Source organism: Amphiura filiformis, chromosome 6 (assembly GCF_039555335.1).
Source record: "Amphiura filiformis chromosome 6, Afil_fr2py, whole genome shotgun sequence".
Classification (NCBI taxonomy): Eukaryota; Metazoa; Echinodermata; class Ophiuroidea; order Amphilepidida; family Amphiuridae; genus Amphiura; species Amphiura filiformis.
Window position 1 is genome coordinate 70097567 of NC_092633.1, and position 13261 is coordinate 70110827.

At 35.8% G+C, this 13261-nt stretch overlaps 1 protein-coding gene across 1 annotated transcript in view; it reads right to left on the reverse strand.

Annotated features, from left to right (window-relative positions):
* The window catches only part of LOC140155947 (short transient receptor potential channel 5-like), a 29394-nt gene continuing 16133 nt past the window's right edge, over positions 1-13261 (reverse strand). The window contains exons 11-16 of the mRNA XM_072178979.1: positions 12497-13041; positions 11496-11691; positions 10427-10618; positions 8833-8889; positions 7196-7317; positions 1-1078 (exon numbers count right to left, since the gene is read on the reverse strand). Coding sequence (XP_072035080.1) covers positions 709-1078; positions 7196-7317; positions 8833-8889; positions 10427-10618; positions 11496-11691; positions 12497-13041 — 1482 coding nt within the window. The 3' untranslated portion in view covers positions 1-708. The remainder of the gene's footprint in view (positions 1079-7195; positions 7318-8832; positions 8890-10426; positions 10619-11495; positions 11692-12496; positions 13042-13261) is intronic.

Genomic DNA, 13261 nt, shown 5'->3' on the forward strand with positions numbered 1-13261 from the left:
TATTATATTGAGATGAAAATGCTAAAAGTGAAATGTATAATATTAAAGATGAAGATCAAGGCTGTGACGGATGGACTATAACATTATTTTATTTATAATGATAATAATATAATATTAAAATTGTCTTTAATAACGAGATGCAGATCAAGGATGTGACTGGACTAGATTGAAGATGCTAGGGCTTTTGTTCTATAAAAACACGAAAATCATTATGATGGGACTATAGATCCTTTCCGCATACGTTACCAATAGATTAATATTGGGTCCAGCATTAGGGTGGAGTAAAAAACCCAAAAATTGAGATAATATTTTGTGGATAGTTATAAAAACTTGCTTACATATGAAATAAGTAACCTGGCAAAACATTGGAAAATAATTTGAAGCATATCTTGAGGTTCCACAAAGCACCTTACAAATGTGGAAAAATGACCGAAATTACCCAAATTTTCGCATCCCCTCATAACTATGAAATTTGGAATATATGGCTACCTTATACTGCTCAATTCATTGCTGTAATCACAGGCAGTGTAGCATGTACCAATTGTAAATGATAAGTGTCCAAAAATGGATTTTAACTTCTATTCATCCATGAAATGTGTTATTTTATTCGAATAACAGTATTATGACATTGTTCCCAACTGTTTGACAGTGGTACATGATCGTCTAAAGACTTTTAAAAATATAAGTTATCAAATTCTGTGGTTAACTTCAAGGATGAAGTTTTTCATATGCACCCACGAGTTGCGAAACGACCCCTCTTGCATTAGAGCTTTCAGCTTCAATATCGTGTTCTTCCGTTTGTATGCCTACAGCCGGATTTTGTGGTGGATCAGTTTGGGTACAGAATTCTGCTACTATTACATCTGGCAGTTGTGGTATTTCAGATTTTCGTTCATCAACTTTAAATTTGAAGTTGACTACCGCCTTTAACAATTCCTCGTCAACATTTTTATGTATTTCTTCAGCCTTGTGAAGAACATGCTTTGCCGTGACAGAAGTGTCTCGTATGGCTGAACCGTCGACTGTAGTATCATCTATGTGATTTCTAGTATGAAGTAACTTGTGAAACATCTCCATTCTGTAAGACAAAACAAAATACAAGACTATTGGTCTCAAGCATCATGGCATGATGATAATTAATGTAATGGAATATTATTTTAGCACTTTCATCAAATTTCACCAATGTATCGTAAAAACATAGTATTAAACATGACATTATTATTGCATGCTCCTCAAGATATCATAATAGCTATAAGACGGATGTCCTACGTTTCTGTTCTAATAAACCGTTGTAAAGAATCGTGTGTGTATCCGGCTAATAGACATATCTGGGATATTTGCTGCTCACGAACTTGTTTGCAGTGTTGCCTCTCTCTATTTTCCTCTAAAGTTTCTTTCTAAATAGAGCATGCATTAAAGAGGTGTGATTGACTTACTTCAGAGCAAGAATATCATTTCTTAACACCAGCATGTAATTGGAACTGATTCCGGCCTCTACGATGACATCATTCTGCAGTCTTGGCCACTATTCCATTTTACCAACAGACTCATAACACGCTGAGTAAAACATTAATATTTTCTTATTCAAGTATTTTAATATTTGAAATGGAGACATGTTGCTAATGTTTTTACAATATTCAACATGTCATGAACACCAGCTTATAACACAGAGATAACAATTAAGAAGTTATGAAGAACACATAGTGACCGTGGTGACAAAACTAGCAGGAAAAAAGGCAAAATTCAAACTGCATCAAAAAACAAAGATGGTGCATGTATTAAAAAACTACCGACTGAAGTTATATGAAGTGATGGGAAGAATTTAAGAAAACAATGAATAAAGATTCACTCGATCCCAGATGCAGCTGATTCTGACATACCAAATTCACCGTTCGCAGTAAAAGAAATAGCAAACTTAACAAAACAACAAAGCCTGTGGCTGTGTGGTAAAATAGCTCCTACTCAAAATCATCAATGGGGCTGGTCAGAATAAGGGGAAATACGTGCAAGACTGGAGTAAGAGGAATAGACATCAGGCCAACTATAGAGCTATCACCCTACCATGAGCTACCATGCCCACTGTCCATCCCACATGTGCAGGGAAAGTATTCAGGAATCTAAAATCCATACAAAGACATCATAGGAGACCATCGCAGAGAGGCAGTATGGATTCCGAAGTATTTGAGAATGTATCTCTTGGAGAGGCTAACATCTTGGTAAACCCCATCGAGGGAATGTACAAGCAAACTAAATATTCCATAGTGGTCAATGGGAAACTCACCATACAGGCTGTATCAAAATGATTGGTACCCATCAATTTTGATGTTTATTGAAAAGCCTACCTCTTCCAAATGCAACATTGGATACCCTTGAAATGTCCAGAATGTATAGTTTATGTCTTGTTATAAAATTAGTCTACAAATTATTTGGACCTTCGAATGAGTTTGGATGGCAGACTCATCCAATTATCAATGAAAACTAATGGGTACCAATCATTTTGATACAACTTGTATAGTTTGAATTTGAGTAGGAGAAATACATGTAAGGCAGGGATGCTTCCTCTCCATGCAATGTGAAACCTATTTTTGGAGTTAAAAACAAAACATTTCTATCATCTAGGCTCCGGAGTTAAGATGGGTGATTTTCATCAACAGTATCCGGTATTGTATGACCCTCTCATCAAGACCACGCCCCCTGGGATGGAGCTGTGTTGCCACCAATCACTCTGTCAGGTCATTGTCAAAATAACTGTAATATCCGATATGCTGATGATACAACCATCATGGAACCTATATTTTAAAACAAAACCTGCAACTCTCATGCAAACGAACTGTTGAAAGCATGAGAATGAAAATGTGCCATGCGACATGCCATTCGTGTCAGATGTACCGCGGGACACACCCAATGAAGTATATACCCATTGACAAAGTGGATGATTATTTTGTTTAGTGTTCCATCAGTAGAGGAAGATGTTAAAGATGCGCACCAGATTGACATTTAACATGTTTGGTAGATTAAAGAATACCATCTGGACCATTCATGACATCATAAGATCACTTAAAGTCAGGATCTAAGAAGCATGGTTTTGTTCTTTCTGTTGTCACCTATGGATCTGATTCATGGACACTGCGAAAACGGAGCACCTAAACAGCTAAAGATTGAAGTATTTGAAATGAGATGCCTCCGGTTATTCTTTGGACCTAATGGACAAAATACGAAATGAACATATAAGATACATAACAGCTCAACATAACAAAAACCATCACCAGTATGGTACGAAAATTCGTTCTTGAAATTGACGGGTAAACGATGACGGTTTCCCGTTGTATTCGTGAAGCGTGTTTTCCGGTTAATGTTTTATCAACAAAATGAGAGCAAATGATGGATCTACGATTAGCGTAAGTTATTTGGGTGCAAATACAAATGTTTGTGTATGCCGGATGAACATGATCATGAAACCCTTTGCGAAAATTGGTACAAACGTCCCTTTGACACTTCAAAGACAGGAGACTTCATCATGTGGTTGACATATGATAATAAAAAAAAGAAATAGCAAGAAAATCAGAAAGTTCAAGATCAGAAAAAGATATTGTTAAAGTAACCATGGTAACCAGTAACACGCAACAGTCATACACGCGCATCTTGTATTATTTCGTATAGTGACATATTGGTATTTTTGGAATATACTTTGCTATAATCGGATCCCGTAAGACCTCTCCTAAATAAATATTTTATATTTGTAATTGGCAGTTGCGAAAATAACATAATATTAAAACATTCTACGAACGAATTCCATCCCGTTGCATCTTTTTCACACCATTCGTGAAGGAAAATTAAACAGTAAGTTATTTATATTGATAACATCATTAAATATGAGCTTAATCCAAACTTTGTGGTAGTTTGATGCAAGTCCATCTATAAATGTTAATAGAAATATCGGTGTTCAGGCATCGTATTTATTTTCAAGGACGAGGTCTTTTATATGCACCCACGAGTTCAGTTGCCCAACTATACTTTTACTACAGGTGTAAAAGAAAACATTTGCTCATTGAGGGGTATTAAAAAAACCCACATTGTTCACTGAGGGGCAGTCTGCTGAGGGGTAGTAAAAATTGTCATGGACCCAGCGACATCCCCCCTTGATAATTGTGTAATGATGCGTCCCTAAGTGTTAAGTTATATTATTTTGTGGTTTACTTCAAGGGCGACGTTTTTCATATAAACCAACGAGTTTTGAAACCCCTCTTGCGTTTGAGCTTTCAGCCGTCGGTGGGGGATCAGTTTGGGTGCCGAATTCTGATACTGTTACATTTGGCTTTAACAACTCCTCGTCAACATGTTGATATATTTCTTCAGCCTTGTTAAGTGTAAGTTTTGCGGTGACAGACGTATCTCGTATGGCTGAACTTTCTACGGTAGTATCATCAGTGCGTGTTTTAGTATCAAGTAATTTGTTAAACATCTCCAGTCTGTAAGACAAAATAAAATGTGATACGAAATGGCTATTCGCACCGTTCTAAATAAGGACATTTTGAATCTTAGTCGCACCGTGTCACTGTGCAAAGAAGATAAAAATAAGGTTAGGGTTACTAACTACACGAAAAACTTACATAAGATTAGGTTAGGGTGGCGGTTAGATAATTAATAGAGACATTGCGATTTTCAAACGTAGACATCGGACGTGCGTTGATCTATTCAAACCCAATCTCCTGTATCGAAGCGAAGTCACGTATTTAGCTATTTTTGAAGATATTCCACGTGCGAAATCGACGTAAATACATCGTTGAAAATGCACAAAATTTGTCCATTTCACAATATGTTAAAGACAGTTAAAGATAATGAACATACGAAGGAAAGTCTAATTATTATTATGATCCTTGTTGTTTGTAACAAATCATTATAATAAAGGTACAGCAAAGTCTCATTTTGAAAGTAAAGTCATGATGTATGGATGTAGTGAGCTTTAATCTACCAAAATATATGTTTTTGGGCAACTATAATATTTGGGGAGCACAAAAAAACAATTAAGTTTAATCAGTATGTAGGTCAAAATTTTAGTCAAAATCAAAATCAGCCTGTTTGAATTAGGCAGAGACTCAGCTTACTGTTATTTTTTCAATCACTATGCCCTCTATCGACCTAGATTAGATTAGATCAAATATTATAGACTTTATTCCAGCTGACTTGTTCTCCTTCGTGACGAATGAACACAATCCAGTTTGGAACCGAGACTAGCAATATTTAACACCGTATTAACGTACGTAAAATGTACGTGAAAACGTACGTTCCACGTGCTGCGTTTGGAACATCGCAATCTCTCTAATAATTATTTAGCACCACAAACTTATTAATATCAATGAGGTATGTGGATGGCAATTGGGGAGGTATTGTCCACTCTAAGCACCCCCTCCCCCTTCAAGGTTAAAGTATGGTTTTAACAGTACTATGATAGAAGCTCAATTTATTCCCGTAAAGAGAGCAGGGTTTGAAGCATTTGATGGATCTCATTCGAGGCACGCAGCGCCACCGGGGAGGGGCGTCCGCACCTGGAGGTGGGGGGCACACCGACATCGCCCGGTTAATAATTACATTAGTACAGCCGGAGACACTCAAATGAATACACGGGATCGATACACGTAAATGTGCTATGCACGATTGATATTCAGACGATAAATCTTTTGATACCGGGGTGGAAAATGATGAATATCTCCCGTAAATGATTTCGTATAAAGAAACCAGATGTGGTTCCTTGCACTTGAACATATTATGTTCAACATATATTATCGTCGTTAGGTTGCGCTTTGAAAAACCAGCGTGCGTCTTGAGCTGAAAAAGTGACCAAAATCATCAGATTTTATATAGCGCAACGTAGACCCTCGTGGAGGTAGTCTCGGCCCAGACTGTATGTGGCTATCACGAACATACAGGATCGACGAGTGTCAGACCGACTGACACAAACTGACTGTGTAGGAGACTATCGTAAAGGCAGTTAAAAGCATATGACAATGGCGTATGTATGCTCGCTGACCGTACAGAGGTCAGTCACAGGCTAATATTATTAGCCTAAGTCGGATGTCCTTCAGCCTATTATGTGTTGAACATGTGGGAATACCCATTCGTGGCTGTGGATTCACCCTACCATGGCATTTTCTGCCATGAAGATATCGGGACGATGACACTGTGGGGGGGGGGAGTAGCAAAAGCTTCTAAACTACTTTAATTCATGCCGGTAGCCATGTACTCTGTTAAAACGCTGTTTAAAATTTCAAACAGCGCAGATTAACGGGTGAACTGAACAACCAGTTACCTACAAATAATTAGACAACTTGTTTAAAATTTTAAGCAGCTGGCTGCTCAATTCACCCCGTTAACATGGTTAATCAGCACTGTTTATACTTTAAAACCTGGGGGGGGGGGGGGCCTTCCTGGTTGAAGGTATACGGGGATGTGCCACGGTTTTGGGGTACCTTTTCAGCAATTTTGGTATATCGATGGGTGGGTTATCAGCGGAAAAATTGCACTTAAAGCGCCCAATTATGGCAAATTTGGGTGCTTTTTGGGTGCTTTTTCTTGAAAATTGGTATACTGATGGGTAGCAAAAACAGCAAAAGTAGGTATAGAGAAAGTCAGCATCCGAAAGTCTGCGTGGCACACCCCGTACAAATTTTTTTTCGAAGAACCCCCCCGGGCTTTAAAACGCCACGACATGATTCAGGTGAGGTGGTCAAAAGGTTTTCGTTACTTCAAATACTACCTGTTTATCTTATACCTGTCATGCATTTCCTTTTTATCACTGAGAATAAACTGTAATAATTATTGTAAATAGTTATTCCTATGTAAAATTAGTAGCCTTTCAAAAACCGAATCACAGATGCCATGATGGAATATGTCGGTTTGTGGTGACCATGCTTGAAGGCGCTTGCACTTGCATTATTAACAAGCAAAGTTCGTTCAACTAATGCCAGCTTTGATGGGCAACCTTAACATGCTTAATCAAGGATCGAGAATAAATTATCATATCCGACTCTATAAATCGGAATTTGAGATGCTATAATAGAATAACCTGTGAATTTAGTCCTTGCATGAATTGTGTGTCTATATGTCTATCTAACCCGTTGCTTACAAGCTTTCTCTCAATTTTGACACTCTTTTTTCTGGATCTAAACAAAACATCAAAGAGGTGCAATTGACTTACTTCAAAGCAAGAATATCATTTCTTAACCCCAGTATATCATTGAAACTGATCCCGGCCTCCACGCTGACTTCATCTGCAGTCTTTGCCATCACATATCTCTCTACCAACTGACTCATTACACGCTGAATAAAAGATAGCAAAACAATACAGTAAGCCAAAAAATTAAGGTACCAGTTATGTTCACCCCTGTATATCCTAAAGAAAGACAGATATGTCATAATTGGAACCAGCAGCCAATAGCTGCATCTTTTAGCTCGAATTTAAGACCACATTTGTTGAAATTCTTCGAGAAATAAAACCACGACGATCCAAATACCCAAGGAAGATGCCAATTTAAAAGTGGCAATTTGCTCCATTGCAAGCCCTATTGATTTGTACACAAAATATTCGCGAACAAGAGAACTAAACGCCGTGCTTCCATTGATTAGCACGTTAAAACTAGCGTACACTATGGCTTTCGTGCTATTGTGTAGATTGGTTCAGAAATTATCTAAGCAACAGCAAACAATATGTTTATTATAATTCTTATGAATCAGAATCACACGATATTATACGTGGTGTTCCACAAGGATCAATCCTGGGTCCACTTCTATTTATAATCTATGTCAATGATATAACCAATGCATCTAAAGTACTCGAATTCGTCCTTTTTGCAGACGATACCACCATTTTATACTCCCATAAAAACGTAGAACGCCAGACAAACCTTGTTAATGAACAATTAAAGGAAGTAAGCAATTGGTTTAAAGCTAATAAATTGTCAATTAATGCTACCAAAACAAATTACATGATACTTGGCACACCCTTGTCTTTTGGTTATGTTATGTGATGTTGATTTATTTTGTTAATTTCATTTGATTTTAGGGAAAGGCTAACTTTCAGACCTTTTTGGTCTTCCAGCCTTTTACCCCATATGTACCGTGTTTGTATATATTATTTTTTTATGTAATGTCTGTGATTTTATGGAAATAAATATGAATGAATGAATGAATGAATGTCGTGTTTTCATTGATTAGAACACAAAAGTGCAACTTTTGATTTCGTTTCTTCATTAGGTTTTAGATCACCGTTTCTTTAATTCTCAACCAATTTCAACAAATAAGGTCTTAAATCAGAGCTAAAATGTACAAGTATTGGCTGAGTGTTTAATTTTAACTTGTCTTTATTTAGGATATACAGGGGTGAACACAACTGGTACCTGAATATTTTGGCATACTGTACTTTGTTATCTTAGAGTGTTTTAACATTTAAAAGGGAGACCAACATTAAACATATCATGCACGAATAAGTTATGAAGAACACCGAATGTGTCTCAAAACGTACTAACTTGTTTTATAAATATATACAAAAATATGAACACATATGAACAAAAACATTAAAATAGTTCACATGCTTATCGTTGATTGCGCAGCTGATGAAGAAAAGAGCACATTCTCATGTTAATGTAATATAAATTATCATGGTAAAGATTATAGATTTAAAAAAAAATCTAATTCTTGCTGATTGATTTCGCGTTATTGCAGTAACTTACACATGTTTATTTGGCTATTTCACGTTTTGTATCAACTGACTGATCAAATAATATAGCTCTCTTCAATTAATTACGGACTTATGGAATACGATGAAAACCAACTTACCTTATACCCGTCATTACTGGTTGCTCCATTTGATCTTTGTTTTTCTTTAATAGATGACTGAAAATGATATGATATTTGTGTACTATTATGTGTACAAGCTGAATCAAAAAGAGGTAAACTCATGTTTGTGGCGCTTTTGGACGAAACCTAGAAAGAATCCGCGGTAAATGAACATTCATTGAAAACTCGGAGCAGATTCTCTACGTCTAACTAAAAATAATTGTTGTATTTGCTTACACCAAACCCGAGTTATACTCATGTCAATAAAACCAACCATTTTTGTAGCTGCACACGGTTTCACTTACCATGCGTAGTGTATTGATTGATATAGCGCCATATTCAAATGCAAAATCCACGATGTATATTAACCATGATAACTCTTATAACTCGTGTAATTCATTACCAATGTCTCCGGATGGTCCGAGACTAAAACTTGCTTGAGAAATGTTAAGAAGGGGGTTGAGCTGCTGATTTTTGGGTCTATTTGCAACGCTTGCCTGAGTAATGTTCATTTGTGATCTAGCAGTTCGCGATCTTCTGGACCCTGAAGCCCATACCAGTCAACACACTACCATCATGACTACATGCTTGGGAAGTGAAACCATGTACAGCCACAAAAATGGGTGGTTTTATTCAAATGAGTATAAGTCGGGTTTGGTGTAAGCAAATACAAACATTTACAGTGGATTCTTCTAGATTTCGTACAATAGCTTCACTAACATGAGTTTACATTTATTTGAATCAGCTTGTATGTGCTAAACACAGTAAAGGAAGCTTCAGTAACCATTGGTGACTACGGAAAAATGTTAGTCGCCAGCCTTTACCAATTTGAACTTCAGGTTAAACATTTAGAGCCGGCAGTGGAAAAATGGGACTATTTTCTTGTAGGCCATCTAAAAAGGTGCTTCAAAATCACTGAAAAATACCAAGCTACAGTAGCCGAAAATTTGCTATTTTAATGAAAAGTTCCCCCATATTAATCAGTGTGTTCCTCTCGTGGTCCAACAAAGAAGGGCGCACTGTAGTTGGTTTAAACAAGAAGGGTCTCAGATCATCGTATGTAGAAATGTTTTGATCATTTGGAGATTCAACCTTTTAATTGATAATGTGAGAGTTCCATGTATGGGAAAATCTTGCTTAAAATTACCTATTTTTCCATTGAAAACTGTTTAATCACGGTAATAGAGAATTGTAGAGTGCAATTATTTGTTATTGTTTCCAAATTCTTCATTTTCTATGTTTTTAGTCACTGTCACCATACGGATCCTGTTAGATCACTACCAAAATTATAACAAAATTGAATATTCATGGGTCTACAATTAGTGGACCTCTTGGCTACATACTGTATCTGCATGGGTGGTTGAATCATTATGGTGATAACGTTAAAACCCAGAGATACCTACCCTCTAATGAGTCCTACAGATTACGTACGCACTTTTTGATCACATCGGCACATTGGTTATATTAAATGTGTATGATTTCTTAGCGGAAACATTCAGTGTATCAGTTGATTATTTACCAGTAGTATTCTTAATATCACGAATATAATAAACCCGCATGTACCCCATATGTACTCGAGTAGGCCTCTACTTACAACGGTATTTCTTTCTGAAGGATAGGAACTGTTGCGTCGTTTCCATTTGAAGTTCAGATACTTGGGAATAAAATTCCCGATGCTTTCATAAGACGGAAGGAGATTGAACGGTGGAGGAACCACATCGTTGTCCAGTAAGATGTCCATCCACATGACGGTAGAGTGAAACTTCCATTCGACATCAGCATTTTCCTGTCACGACAAATAAAAAAGTCTTCGTGTGAACCAATTTGGATTGGTAGTATAGAAGCTTATAGAAAACAATATTTTTAATTTCATTCTTTTTTAAAATTCATTTATTCATTTGAATACCCGAATACAACAATAGACCCAAGTCCTTATTTTGGCCAAATTTATTTAGTTGGGAAAATGTTCTTTCATACAAGGCCATCGTAGAAACCATGCATGTATTTCAAACAACGACCCAAGTCCATGTGGATGTATACATGGGTGTTGGCAGGTTTTTATTGGGGCGGTGGGTCGGGGTGGATTTTGATGGTGTGTGAGGGAGTGTATGGGTGCGGGAATGTGTGCGGTGTTAAAATATGAGAATAGGTATATACTGGGAGATATAATGTGATTTAAGCAATTACCCAAGTCTACGTGATCAGAGATGTGATCAATGACCCAAGTCTATCGAATAAAATGACCCCCACGCAATAACGTAAGTGGTAACTCTTATTCACATGTAAGTCTTACCTTGGTTACCAAAGACATATAACTGAATAAATTAAAAAATAAAAGAGTGTTTTTAATTTTTTATTTTTTTTAATTTTTTTTTTTTATTTATTTATTTGTTTATTTATTTTTATTTATTTATTTATTTTTTATTTTTTATTTTTTTTTATTTTTTATTTATTTATTTATTTTTTTTTTTTTTATTTATTTTTTTTTTTTTTTTTTATTTATTTATTTATTTTTTTTTTTAAATTTATTTATTTATTTTTATTTTTTGTATTTATATATTTGTATATTTATTCATTTATTTATTTACATTTGACACAAAGTCAGCCATGCCATTAAACTAACGTTAGAAAACATTGATAAAAATTTCCGGGTTCAATCTCACCTCAACTTCATTATAAACTTCACTCATAACAGCAATCAGAGCGTTCAGTAACACAATAATAAGGAGAACATAGAACATGCCATACAGGACCAATCCTGCTGCTTCCAGTACAAATGCTTGGTTGTCAAGCGTTAAAGGTCGTTGGTCTTCCAGTCCCAATGCCGACCAATAAAGGTAGATAATGGCGAAAAACAAACTAGGGGAATAAAATAATAAAATAAGTAGTAGAGATATTGGTTTAAGAACGAAACATGCAATTATATTTGAACTATTGAAATAGTCTGCAATCTTCTGCACTAGTACTGCTTTATAATATAAATGAACAAATACCCTTACTGTATTCCAATGACACACCATAAATGACAAAATGAAATTCGAATGAACAATGATATGAGATTTTCTAACATGTTCCCTTATAGCCTCATAACAATATGGCAACAATTCCATTTTGATCTTTTCTGAGAAACGTGAATATTTTAAAAAATTATACGAATAAATACCGAAATAAACATTCTTTATGAAGTAAGTTACATTATGTACCCGAAGAGTGAATAGGGATGAAGCATTTACTCTAACGTAGAGGTTTGATTACGTTAATAAGTTGTTTAAATAAGATGATCGAAATATACAGATTCATTATAAAATCCCAACCAAAGTCTCACATATAAGCATGCTAAATGGGAACTTTTTAAATCCGGGAGTTTAATACATTGTTATTAAACTCAAAAATTGTTTTACAAAATTACAAAAATTTAAAACTAATTGTTTAAGAAAAGATGTAGTTTTGTGAGACCGAAAGCAGCGATGCTTGATATTGTAAATTGGAAAGGTTGTGTGAAAAAATAGGCTACTACTAATTTTTATATTTTTAAAATTTCTTTAAAAACGCAAAGAAAAAACTATTTTCAAATGTCTTAGGGAAATTTGATTCTTCTCATGCAAATTCCTCAACAAACTGGGTAAAACTATCAAAAACGACTATGCATAATGATACTACTTACTTCACAAAGTACCCCTTCCGGCATGTTTCTGTGCTTCCATTGCAAGTAATGGAGTTTGTCTCCTCATAATATGAATAGATATAGGTGAGTCCAACAGCAAATGAAAACAAAACAACAGCAACTACCAAGAAGAAATGCGCCGAGCGGGTCACCATGGAGCCCAGTGAAATTTGGAGCGGGCCGATGACGTTACTTACAACAACGTAAGAGAGCATGCGCAAAAATGAAATCACAGTCGATATAGCAAACATGGCGTTGGATAATAAATATGGATGCCACCAATAGTATTCCAGAAACTCTATGTGCAACTCAGTTCGCGGAATGGCTGTATCTTCTTCTCCCTCTCCTCCTCCAACTAGAGGACCAGCTCCTTTCCCTGGTTTCCTGATTTGACGAGTCACGCGATGTAAAATAACTGGTTCGCCATAAAATGTGTTATAGCTCTTGTGAAACTCAGTAACATTTGCGTTATGTAGATTGTGATCTGCATCAATACTCATAGAGTAGGTATCCCTCCTTGAAACTGATATTATTTTGTCTGTATTCTAATATAAAAAAAACAGCGACAAGAACAAAAACAACAACAATTACAAATACCGAACAAAATACGCTCAAACATTAACCGTCGTATGATATAGGATGAGTTAGGGGAATAACTGGAAACTACAAATTCTACTTAGTAATACAGACTGTATACAATTTATAAAATTAAAATATCACTACAAATGCCCCCATTGCTTTAAATTACCCATTCAAATGCCCCAT